Below are 12,239 nucleotides of genomic sequence, written 5' to 3'. Positions count from 1 at the left end.
CAGGAAGGCTGGGGTAAGTGGCTGAACTGCTGGGGTAAGTGATTTCCTGCTGGTCATCTGTTGACCTGTATTCATTACTCCAGCCTGAACAAATCATTTTAAAGGAAGTGACTGATGTGTGGTGGGGCCTCTGTTTTCGAAGCCCTAGAAGCCTATGGAGATAACAGCACAGCTTCTGCCCCCTCAGGAAAGACGCCTCCTCTTCAATTCCCTATGGAGAAGCAGGAGCCCTATGTAATTATCCCAGAAGCTGATGCAGATCTATGTGCATGGTTAAGCAGAGATTTCTGCTGTCCACACAATCTGTGGTGTTGGGAACTCCCAGAACAAGGAGAATTTTAAGCAGACATTATACATATGAAGGTAGGTGGAAGAGCCCTCAAAAGGGTAGAGCTGTCTGCAGGCTGATGGTGGCTATGTTCTAGCCATGCTTTCAAGCCTGTTATCATCACCATAATGACTAGGAACTGATTCCCTCCAGCTGAATTTCTGATATAATCATGTGTTGTTAAGGGCCTAGAGGAACTGAGGAATGCAGGGTCTGTTTTCAGCTTGGCTGAGGTGCTGAAACTGGTACAAAACTGCCACTCTGGAGCAAGACAGCACATGCAGTAGCTTGAACTGATTTAAATTTCTTCTCCTCTCCATGCCCCTCAAGTTTTGCCCCTGCAAAATGAAAGTGCAAGATCTTTCATTGTTCTTTTCATGTTGGAGTTATTGCCAAACTAATCAATGCTGTCATAGCTGCTCTTGACCCTTTTAATGTCTGTCACAGATGTGTGCTTCCTCTTGTCCATTTAAATAATGCATTAATCATTTCCTGGGTACTGTTATGATGAGGACCTCTGCATAATGCTCACTCAACTTTTGTTCTGATACATGGCCTTTTTTAGCAGGTGAAGTGATAGATTAACAGTGTGACCTTGGGTCCACTAAAAAAAACCCAATCTGTCATTTTCCTCAGAGCTGTTGACCTTCCCTATGATGAGCTCCAGAGGTGCTGCACAGTGCCTGCAGCATCAGGTGGTAAATGGAGGTTGAAGTTCCTACTCCTGGAGCAGAAGTGCAGTAATGGCACAGTTCATCGTGTGATATTACTTTCTAGTTAAACTAAAGCAGGTAGACTTTAAAGGGTTAACCATATTCTTCTTGAAATTATGCTCCCTGCTTTGTGGTTAGGAGAACTCAAATCCCAATTCTTGTTTCTGCTGTTTCTTCTTACCTACAGTTCTTTGTTTCATGTAATTGTGCTCCTTTCTCCTGCAGTCCTTCCCAAATGGACTCCTTTCCATCCTGGCTGAGAACCTGATGTGCTCTCTGTTTTCTGACTGAGAAATCCATACAGTTTGTTTTCTTCACAATTCTTACCCAGAATCAGTGAAGATGGAAAAATGTTTTTTGTGAAAACTGCTGTCCTATATCAAACCTGCTTCTCTGACAACTTAACACCTCCAGCTGCGAAGGATGTCTTCTCTGTCCCTGTGTGCCCTTCAGAGTTAGCACAAACAGGCCAGAGTGTTCTACAAAAGCATTGTTTGGATTGTGTCTGTGATCACATATTACATCTCTGCACTTGCTGTTTTCCCTGAAGAAAGAAAGCAAACTTTATTGCAAAGGTCATTCATTTAGTGGAATAACTTTAAAAAAGAAAAATAAAAAGGTGACGAAAAGAATGTATTACAGGGCTTGGATACTCATAAGAAAGGCAGCTGCAAACTTTGGGTCCTCAGTGAGGGTGAGATGTGTGGCAAAAATATGAACGAAGGGATGGAAGAACTAACCTGGAGAACTGCAAAAAGCAAGTGTTGAAGTTTCTATCAGTACTAAATTCTCAGCGTATCTGTCTCTTGTAGACAGTTACAGTTGTTCCAGGAAAAGTTTGACCATTTTGTTTACTGTTTCTTCTAATCATCTGCTTCTGACCTGTCTTAATTCAGTTTTGATGCCAGGCTGAATGTATCTAACCATAACTATGCAAAAGCTGAAATGTTAACTTAGAGGTATCAAAGTAGATTATGTTAAGGACTTAATTTTAGAAATCATCTTTTCAAGCAGTCTTTAGAACTGCATACTGATTGCTTTTTTATTTTAAGCTTGAATATGAAAGTAGTGATAGCAGTAATGTTTTTCTGTGTGACAAGAACTACAAAACTTTTATGGAAAATGAAGCTATGGAACAAAATGCTTGATGGTTTCTGGTTACGTGACTTCAAGTTGCTCTCTCAAAGTAGGCAACACAATAGAGAGATGTCTGAAATAATTTTTTCCCTATGCTGAGAAAAGAGAAGGGAAAAACGCCCAAACCAGTGGATTGTGTTGGTTGATTTTTTTGTTTAGAATAGTTTTCTGGTGTTCTATTGAGGCTATAATTGATCTCCAAGTATTAATTTGGCTTGTTAACAGTTAATAATTGGGTTTAGGATTCAAGGGAGGGTAGCAGTGTTATTGGGCAGCTGGAGAACATTTAGCTGTCTTTATGCTTTAGCTTTCTTGTTATCTCTAGGTTAAACATTGCTGCACCATAAGGAGGAGATTATCGATGTTGCTGTTCTGTATGTTCCCATGAGGAACCACAGGAGCACATCTGTAGGGATGAGCATTCAGGAGAGCTGACTGCTGGCAGTAATTCAGAGGGCTGAAAAATGCATGTAATATGAAGTAGTGTGGTAGTTTCATCTCCAAATGGGCAGTAGGGAATACAAAAGCCTTTCCAGGGAAGATAAAAAACCCAAGGAGGAAACTCACAGAAGGTGCTGGAGTTGCCAATATACTTCTGCTTCAAAGGACAAAGATCAATTACTCTTAGGCCCTCTTCATCACTGAAGGCTGGGACTGTGGGAGAGGCAGGCGCGCTTCCTTCATTTTACTGTTCTGCTCTGATTGTTCGTGTGCAGCAGCAGCTTAGGAGGATGTCAGCTGACCAAACACCCTTTTAATTTTAAGGAAACTAAGCCTCAGTGCTGTTTGTTATTGCCTCCCTTGCAGATGGGGAGGGAAGCCTTTCCCTCAGTGTCATTTGGAGTAGCACTGCTCAGTAATGTGCGTTCTGTGACAGCAATTTAAGATATAGTGTAGGAATTGCATATCCTTAGAAACTGTTACTGAGAAGTTAAATTTGCTGCATTTAACTCTTCTCAAAGCCCGCTGAGATGAGTCACTCTGTCCCAAGAGGCTTTGATGGTGATCCTCGCCCCCATGGGGAGGGTGTGGGTACAGTGCAATGGCTGATGTGCTGTGAGGAGGTTGCTTCATGACTTTTTTCCTCTCGAGCTGTAGCTTCTGGCATTCAGCTGCTTCATTCCTGAGAAATTTCCATTTTCTGCTTGTAGTGTCTTGTGCGTGTGCACTTTCTTTTTCTTTCCCTTGTCTAAAGGTGACCTGTAACCTGCACCTTGCTTCCCTTCCCGTCTCTAGTGATTGCTGCGGTTTGCAAACCCTGGATAACAGAATGAGTGTAGAGCTGTGGTTCCATAGCTACTAAAGTCTGACAGAAAGGGAGTCTGCTGATATCTCAGTGCTGCTGAACTCAAGAGGCAATTTATATCTTCTTGTAGTAGTTCTAATAAAAAAAATAAGCCAACAAAAAACTACAATCCTTGTCCTCCTATTTTAGCGAGCTGGGCCAGAAGCATCTCTCAGGGTGAGCAGACTTAATCTTCATTATTGCGGCATTGACTGACAGCCCGGAGGATGATAATGTGTGATTTTTTTTTTTTTTTTTTTTTTTTTTTTTTGTGAGCGGGGGAGGAGAGTGGAAATTGCAGTTTCTCTGCTAATTGTACTTTAGATGTCACTTGTGACAATTTCATATTGTCTAGACAGAGATAGTGGAGCAATTGCTTCCACAGAGCCTAGTGTTAGCCTGTTATACATCTGGGTAGCAAAAATGGGGTTTGTGGGAGAGGAACAATGTGCTGTAAGCTCCAAAAGGACTCAGGAGTGAAGAGTGAAGCGTGTTTCAAAAGGAGATGCAAGCAATATGCATTTCTCTTTTTGCATGTTTCTCTGTTGGAAACTTAGATGCTTAGTGGCTAGTGCTTCCCTGTAACAGAGCTACTCCTGTTCATCCATAGATTATGTTTAATCTCCTTGACAGAAAGGTTCTCTACCTCAACATTTACCTTGGTAGGTTATTGGGTTACCTTACACTCTGCGTTTATGGAAAACAAATAGTTTGTGTCTCTCTCTGGGACTTTGGGTGGCAAAAGCATATATGAACGTGGCACCTAAGACTTGATAGAGTACAGCATGACTTCCTTCAAAAGCATTTAACTTTTCAGCAGTAGGTTATGCTATCAGTGTCACAGATGCAACACTTTATTGATGTTTATAGCATCGATTATAGTCTATTATATATGATGTTTATAGTATCTGTTATTGAACCCATTTGTCAGTACCAAATGCATTTGAATCTGTAACTTGGCCTCAAGGGCTCAGTCTAGAATTGAGTTAGTTAAGTAATAGATTTTGTGTTTAGTACTCTGGTTTCAGTACAGATATTGTTATTCTTTGGAGCATTAAGCAGAGAGATGACACATCTGGATCTGCCTGTTGCCTTGTTTTGGTTTTTTTGTCTACTATTTTGTATTTATATCCACCTGTTCATTGCTCTGTGATCTGAGAGGGCACAGTTGTAGGACAATTAAGAACTACTAGTCAGGCTTAAAATCAGCTGTAGCTTTTAGCAGTTACTGTTAGGTGAATTATTTTTGTCCGCCTGATCTGAACGTAGCCCTAGTGTGTGGCTTGTGTGTCTTGGTGTGAGATAGTGCAGGAGCTGGGTTTGGGCTGGCAGGCATGGAATGGAAAGGCCATCTCCTCTGGGACCGTTCCAATCTGCCAGGGCAGTCCTGGGCAGTCTGCTTAGAACAGTGGGTTAGTCATCCCACTCCCCACAACATCCTAACTACTGGTATTCCCAGGGAGCCCTTCTGGGAAGGAGGTGCTCCTGAAGCAGCAGCAGCTCCGGCTGCTTCATGGGGTAGAAGTGCAGGCTGTTTGGATTAAAACACAGTGCTGTGAAGTCTGTTTACCCAGATACGTGACCATCCCGTGACTCGGGCAACTGTTGGTTTGTGTTTCATTGAAGTAACACATACCAGCTCTCATCTGAGGTGCTAGGTTCCCAGTAGAGCAATGCTCTTCAGGTATTTATTTCAAGTATCAGGTGAGGTGTGGAGGTGAGAACTGTAGATCACCCAAAGTGCTGTTCCCAAGCCAAGCAGAGGGACTCCTGGCAGACCTACGATGGGTTACTACCTGTGTCCTGCTCCTGCTTCCACACCGCTCTGCTGCCCTTTGCTTGATATTCATTTTGTTTTTCTTCTGTGCAGTTGCTGGCTACTTTCTGAAGGTGATCCCTCTAAGTCAATGCTCTTCTCAGGCAATTGCCAGCCTTTCCAAAGCTGAGAAGAGAGATATGGCTGAAGAATACCTGGAGACTGCTTTCTAACAGAGCCTGCTGGGCTATGCGGCGTGTACTGGTCATCTTCCCTTGTGACACTTATTTTTTTTCTGTGTCATTTAGTGGATAGATGCTGAAAGGCTGAGAGAGAGGGTGGCCTGTGTAGTATGTAGGCACCAAGACTTTTGACAGGGATGGTGAGTTCGGTGATTGTGTATGCGCATTGTCAGGACACCATTAGCACTGCAGGGAAATGGCACCAAAGAATCCACGTGTGTTGTGTGCAGGTTGCTCACACCTGTAAGGAGGCAGCTTCTGTTTCTAGGGCTGTGGCACTGCTGGGATCTGTGTGCTGTGGTGGCTCTTTCTCCCCGATTAAGTCCAGTGATGAGGCAGGATGGTGCAGTAGGGTGGCAGCCTTGGTATGTCCAGGCTGCTTGCAAGCTGCTGGTTTTGGAGTGCTCTGCATAAGCAGCTCTGAAGAGCAGACTTCTAAAAAGCATGTTGGCATTGCGGTCTCTGAAATCTGAGCCAGTCATGTAGAAAGGGGGCAGCTGACTGAATAGGTAGAATATCCTTTATACTGATTTTAATCTCTCTAGTTTTGCGCCCAGAAGGAATAAAAGCAGTTTATATATGATGCAGGTGCTAGGTTTACCTCATAGGTATGGGACTTAAGGTATACCTCATAAAGCAGTTGCACCATTTCTTCTGAATTAGCTGTTTTTGCATATATTGACATATATTTGGAGCAGGAGAGAGAGTTTGGTAAGGCAGGATTGAAGCATGATAACTTTCTGGGGAGCCAAGGGATTCCTAATATCTAGCAGTGTTGAAGGTTAGAGCTTTTGACTCAATAACCTGGGGAATTAATTGATCCGAAAGTTTAACAGATTTAATAACTGTTCTTGAATAAGACAAATGGTTGCCAAGCAACTTCGTGACAGAGAGGACAGGATTTTTTTGCCTTCTGTAGAGTCCCAGTGCTTTGCAGCAAGTGCTGAATCTCTTGAGCTGATACGTGCCTTTCCAAGTATCTGTAACAATCTCTTGTTGTTTTCTGTATTCTAGATTTATAATATAAAATTGAAGGTTTGTTGTTGCTGGGAGGGGGTGAAAAGTTTGTCAAGATCCTGATGGGGGGATGGCTGCTGGAAAAAAACACTTTGGCATTTCTACTGTCTTTATCTGGCTAGAAATGGGGAGCTGGGCTTGAATTATGTCTGATCCTTCTTCCTGCTTCCTGTGTTAATTCTTGCTGTCATGCATTGCAAATGCTGACTGTGGATTAGGAGTGTAGGTTCAAATCTTTCTCACCAGTTATGTGTGTGGGTGAATAGAACAGGTGTGGTGTTGGACCTCTTTGACTGTCAAACCACAACAGTTTTCATTAAGTTACAAAGACTGGAAAGCAGAATTTACCAGGAGTTCTGAGGCAAAAAGGCTTGAAAGGGAGCTTAAGCAGCCTTAGGAACTTTGGCAGTTGATTTTTTCCACTCTCCACACCCACCCCAAATCATCTCTCTTAAATTAATCTAATGGCTGCAATAGGCTCGAATGAGTCAGTCTTGAAACAATGGCATCCTCTGCTTTCTGACAAGAAGCTAGATAGAGGTGGATATACAAGCCATGGTAGAGGACATGTTCTTGCTCTATACTTTTGATTCTGCTGCCTTCATGACTCAGACTCGCTTCTCACATATTCAAGCTGTCTGGCTGCATTTGCATACATTTACTTCTTAAGTGAATATTTGGTATCTCTCCCTGTGACTGATTAAGATACAGAGGAAATGAACATTTTTTTTTTGGTAGCTGAAAACCTCTCTTTCTGAGCCTGAGATTAAGATTGACTATTTTACTGTGAAAAACACCAGCTGTACCCTTGCAGTCCAGACACCGAGGTGTGTTCTTTGTCCCGTGTTCCTCTGCTCATTCCCTGTGTAGCCACCTTTGAGTAGGTAAGAATTTCACAAATGGCCAATGTAGTGTTAGTGTTTGTGGAGCTGATAAAATGGGACAGCTTGTCTGCAAAGGACAAGGAGCATCTGCATCTTTCTCATGAAACTTGGAAGCGGATTTGGGACAACTTTTCTTTTTCACTCGAGGTATTCTTTCTCCTGTGCAATGAGAATATTGCACGTTGAATAGCTATGTGATGAAAACACTTGTGCCGTCAGTGAGTGGTTCAGTATGTTGCAGAATTCTCTGCACTGATGTTAGAAATACTCTTAATAGTCTTAAGAAGTTTCAGAAAGTGGGGCATAAATAGGGGGGTTGTTCCTGAGTAGTCTTTGAGTTTGTCATTTGTTTTTCCTTTCTAGAAGGTTGTTGGAGTCTTCCCTCATTTCATTATCTCGCTACGATGGAGCAGGGTCCAGGGAACATCCAATCTACCCAGATCCAGCCAGGTAAGAGCTAAATACAATATAAAGTCATTTAAGTTTCATAGACAAAAGCATAACTTTGATATAGCTTACTGAATCCTTTGGGAATAGTCCTAATATTGAGCCTGTCTCCTCCTGAATGATGTGACATAGAGGCAGGGTGCAAACAAAATGAGCAGATGCTCTTAAGTCTGAGAGAGAGTCGGGAAAAGTTGCTGTTTGAGTAAGCACATAAGGGTTCCTGAAATCATTTGGGATGGAGAACACTAGTTGGCAAGCAGGTCCAACAGTAAATGAGATTATATCAATAAATTTGAAATATTTTTAGAAGAAAAATGAAGAAAAAATAAATAATGTATTCAGGAGTAAGGGAGAATGCAGTAAAGGCAATTAGGAGCTGGTGTGAGCAGACAGCATGCTTGAAAGAATGGAATGTCTCCATAAATGTATGCTTATGAGAGACAGTATAACCAGGATGTTATGTATACTTAACAAAGAAAAAAATACTGACAATTATTTCTGAAGAGTCATGAATCATTGACATTAGACACAAAAACACCTGTAGTGCTGCTTAATCTCCAGAAGAGGTGGGTGTGTTTCAAGAGGACTAGAAAAAGCAAATATGGCAGAGTTAACAAAAATGGAAAGGACTGATCTTTGCGATTTCTACTTAGTGTATTAAGAAGGAAACAGATGGGATAATGTGACCCACAGACTCTGTCAGAAGAAATGATAGAATTGTGAACAGCAAGCAGCTTTGTGAGCTTTCAAAGAATAAATCGTGACAAATAAGCTTTCTTTAGGTTGGTTTAACAAAGCTATGAATGAGGAAAATTCAGTAAGTGTAAAATATAACTGATTTAGCCTCTTAAGGAACCTCTGGCATAGCTGCATGAATTCAAGGCTACTAGGATTTATCATAGAGTGCAGGAATACTAGTGTATGAAAATTAAATAAGTTGCTGAAGGAACTTGGTGGTGTTGGTTATTGTTGTTTTGTTTGGTTTGTTTTGTTTTTCTTGTTCTTTTTTACATCATTAACAAAATCTGCACATTTATACAGATGATGCTCTAAGTATAAGTTCTGAAATAAAAGGCTATGTTGCAAACTGGCTACATGGTATAATTATGCTGGTAATAACTTCTGGCTAACGATCTCTGTAAATAAAGCCTTGTAGAGGTGAATCTTATATTAGGCTTTTTTTTCCATTTATTGTGAACAAAGTCACTTTGTAAGGATCGTTCAAAGGCTCAGGAATGGTGTAAATAAAACTGTTTGTAGTGAGGTGAAAGTAAGGTGGGGTGTGCTAAGTATATGTAAGGTCATGGGGAAACCAAACCAGGTAACTGCAGGAGGTCTTGGCAACTGCATGTCAGAATTATGCGGACAAATGTAAAATCTTTCTGGATGGCAGTTGATTAAATGACAGGTGAATGGATTGATTTACCTGGAAAGATGAAAATTATATTTTACAAATGTTAATTAAATGGTATTACTACATTCAGGTCAATTTATGAATTACAAGAGCTGCTAAATGGCTGAAAATGCACCATTTCTTATTTCTGCAATGCATAATCCAAAGCAGGCAGATATATTGAGCAGAGATTCTGGCTCTCCAGGAGCTGCCTTTTAAAAAAGAAAAGGAGGAGGGCCTGCCTAGGTTACTGAATTCTTTTTTTCCTTCTGTCAGATCTCTGCTATGATGAAGCTCAGTAAAATGTATGAAAAGGGATCAATGTCTGAGACATTTCCTGGCATAAGGAGCATTGGCAAAAATATTTTTCTGCTCGAAACCATTTTTTAACTGATACGATGTTCTTCAAGTGTTTTTAGGTTGTGGTAGAAGCCATAGTAGCTTGAGTTTATAAGGAGCTTTGGAAGAGAGTGTTGAAACTTTTTCTAAGAGGGTTAATCTGTTCCAGTAAGTGTCCTTTTCAGAGGATGAGTTTCATAGACGCATAATCAGCACAAGCTGCAAGATTGAATGGGGTAAGATTAGAGTATTTTTCGGTAAACCATACTTTTGTGCTAGACTAGTAAGATCTTTCTAAGTGACCTTTTCACTTGTTAGAAATTGAGCATGTGATTAAAAGGAGTGTTATTGCATTTTGAGTTATTTGTAACATCAGAAGCTTGTAATGGAAAGTTATGCCTTTCAGATATTCTTAAATAAGGTGGAAAAGTGAAATGAAGGTGAAATAATAATCTGTATATATCTGGGTGTGCATATGTGTTTAAATATATATTAAAAATATATAAACCTCCTTAAGACCAAGCTGTTTCCAATTGAGTTTGGTTTTTTTTTAAACTACATCATCTGAAGAATTTATCTTTGAGAGCATGTGTGCATGTTTTGGTTTTGCATCTACTGTCTGTAATGGTGCTATATTTGAATAACCTAGGTCAGGAGTGAGGCAGGGAAACATTTTTTTTTGAAGTTCCCTCAGATTTAGAATGAACATTCTGATGTAGACTGCAGCATTCTTCCTCGGTGGCCTTGCTAAACTTCTGTAAAGTCGGCTTGGCTGTTCTGTCATTCTCCACAGTTTCCATGTGTACTGAGCTCAAAAAGCAATCTACAGAGGCATCAAATAAAGCTGTCATGGCAGAGCATCTATTTTATTTTTTTTCTAATAGAAATACTCACATATTGTAAATGCTCACATATCGTATATATAAAGCATTGTAAGGATGTTTGGTAGATAAGACTCTAGAAAAAAATTTAGCTGCTAGAATGTTACTAGGAGAGAGACCTTCAGGCTGAATCTTGCCTGTGAGTTGAAGTGGAATGGAAGCAACTAAAAGTTGGTGTCTGCTACCAGCATTACCTTCAGCTGAAGAACTGCTGGTATGTATGCCACCATAGACATCACCAGGGAAATTAATGACACCAGTCAGGTAACCCCTTTAGAACATGTCTGCTGGCTGAGAGACATTTAGAGGTGTGAGCTGTAATAATGTCAGTAAATGTCCTGGCCATCAGCATCAGGGCAGAGTTGGTGAGTGGTGTCAGTACTTCTGGAATGTTAAGGAAAGAAGAGGGTCTGCACAGCAGTATCATGCTGTTGGATACAGATACACCAGTTCTTGGTGCTGTTCTGGGGAACTGGGTATAGAGATTCTCCTTAGAAGATACTAAAATGGGGGAGGATGAAGACAAGCAGCCTTTGTGTAAAAAATTTTCATGTTGCCATAAATACAGCCAGCTGTTTTGGATATCTGGCTGTAGCTGAGGGCACTGTGCTATGTAGTAGCTCGCTCTTTAGTATGCATGATGCCATTTAGAGCAAGATACTTGAACCTTACTAATGCTAGCAAACACCTTCTTTCCTGAGTTCCCCTTCTCGCTGGCCAGCCAGCAGTACTCTGTGCCTGGGGGATGCACAGACTGTCACTGACACAGTTATTGGATGAGACAGAAGCTGTTTGGTTCTGGTTTTTGCAGTGCAGCATTTCTCCCACTCAGTGCCTTGTTCTGTGGTGATTGTGTGTGGCAGCAGATGGTTCAGAGGAGGAGAGGCTGATGTCCAGTCAACTCAGAGACTGGGCTAATTTAACTCCTGTGGTGTAGTCAAAGACAACATACTGTCCTGTGAATGCAGACTCAGTTTAAGAATTACTGGATAACCTCTGTCTGTGTTTTGCTGCTGCTTTATTAGAAACACAGGTGAGAAATAAATAGACTAGGCAGCCTTCTGTGACTGATGTGTGTTTAGCCAGCTGGTAGACTAACTTTGGTCAGGAGCTGGTTTACAGTTGTGTATTATATATACATTCAGTGTAGCTGACTGAACTGAAGAGATGTTTCATGTTAAACTGTGTTTCTTATGCTGCTTTGCAGGCTTCTCCTCCCTCCAGGACAGCAAAATCTCTTATGCTGGCTCTCAGCTCTGGTTCTGATTTGTGTCATAACTGTATTCCAAACACAGATACAGCCTGACAAATACCATTTTTGTCTGCTGCATGCTCTCATCTGCCAGGGTTAATTCTATAGCCTATTGCTTTGAGTATTTTTCTCTCCTGCCCTTTTGTACTTTATCCCTCACACCTTTCTAACTGTGTACCAAATTTAAGCTTCTTGTCTTCTCTTTGGAAATCTTTTTCACAGACTATCCAGGCTGCACACCATTTGATGTCAGGAAGCTGAATCTGGCATCTCATCATCCATTATGGCCAATCTTTATTGTCTACTCGTTCTTCTAACAAGCATCATTGTGTTTTTTCTTGTGATGTGCTGCATAATTTGAGAAGACTAAATGTCTGCAAAACTCATTCTTCATATCCTTTTGTAAAACTCTCCCTTGGTGTGATCTTGGCAAAGAAAAAAGCTTCAGTGATTACACTCCTGGACTGATGAGACCACTGTTCATGTTTTCCAGTGTTGCCTTGTTTCCATGTTCCTTTCTTTCTCTGTGTGCACACATTATACTATAGATTTATTTTTAGGCATA

At 41.1% G+C, this 12,239-nt stretch overlaps 1 protein-coding gene across 4 annotated transcripts in view; it reads left to right on the top strand.

Moving 5' to 3' along the window:
- Nucleotides 1-12,239, top strand: part of AMBRA1 (autophagy and beclin 1 regulator 1) — a 134,075-nt gene that overhangs the window by 26,449 nt on the left and 95,387 nt on the right. For all 4 annotated transcript variants that reach the window (XM_080345376.1, XM_080345375.1, XM_080345373.1 and 1 more), the window contains one exon: nucleotides 7,726-7,812. In XM_080345376.1, coding sequence (XP_080201502.1) covers nucleotides 7,726-7,812 — 87 coding nt within the window. The remainder of the gene's footprint in view (nucleotides 1-7,725; nucleotides 7,813-12,239) is intronic.

This window comes from Nesoenas mayeri (assembly GCF_963082525.1).
Source record: "Nesoenas mayeri genome assembly, chromosome: 5".
NCBI lineage: Eukaryota > Metazoa > Chordata > Aves > Columbiformes > Columbidae > Nesoenas > Nesoenas mayeri.
This window is presented reverse-complemented; position numbering and strand designations above follow the sequence as displayed.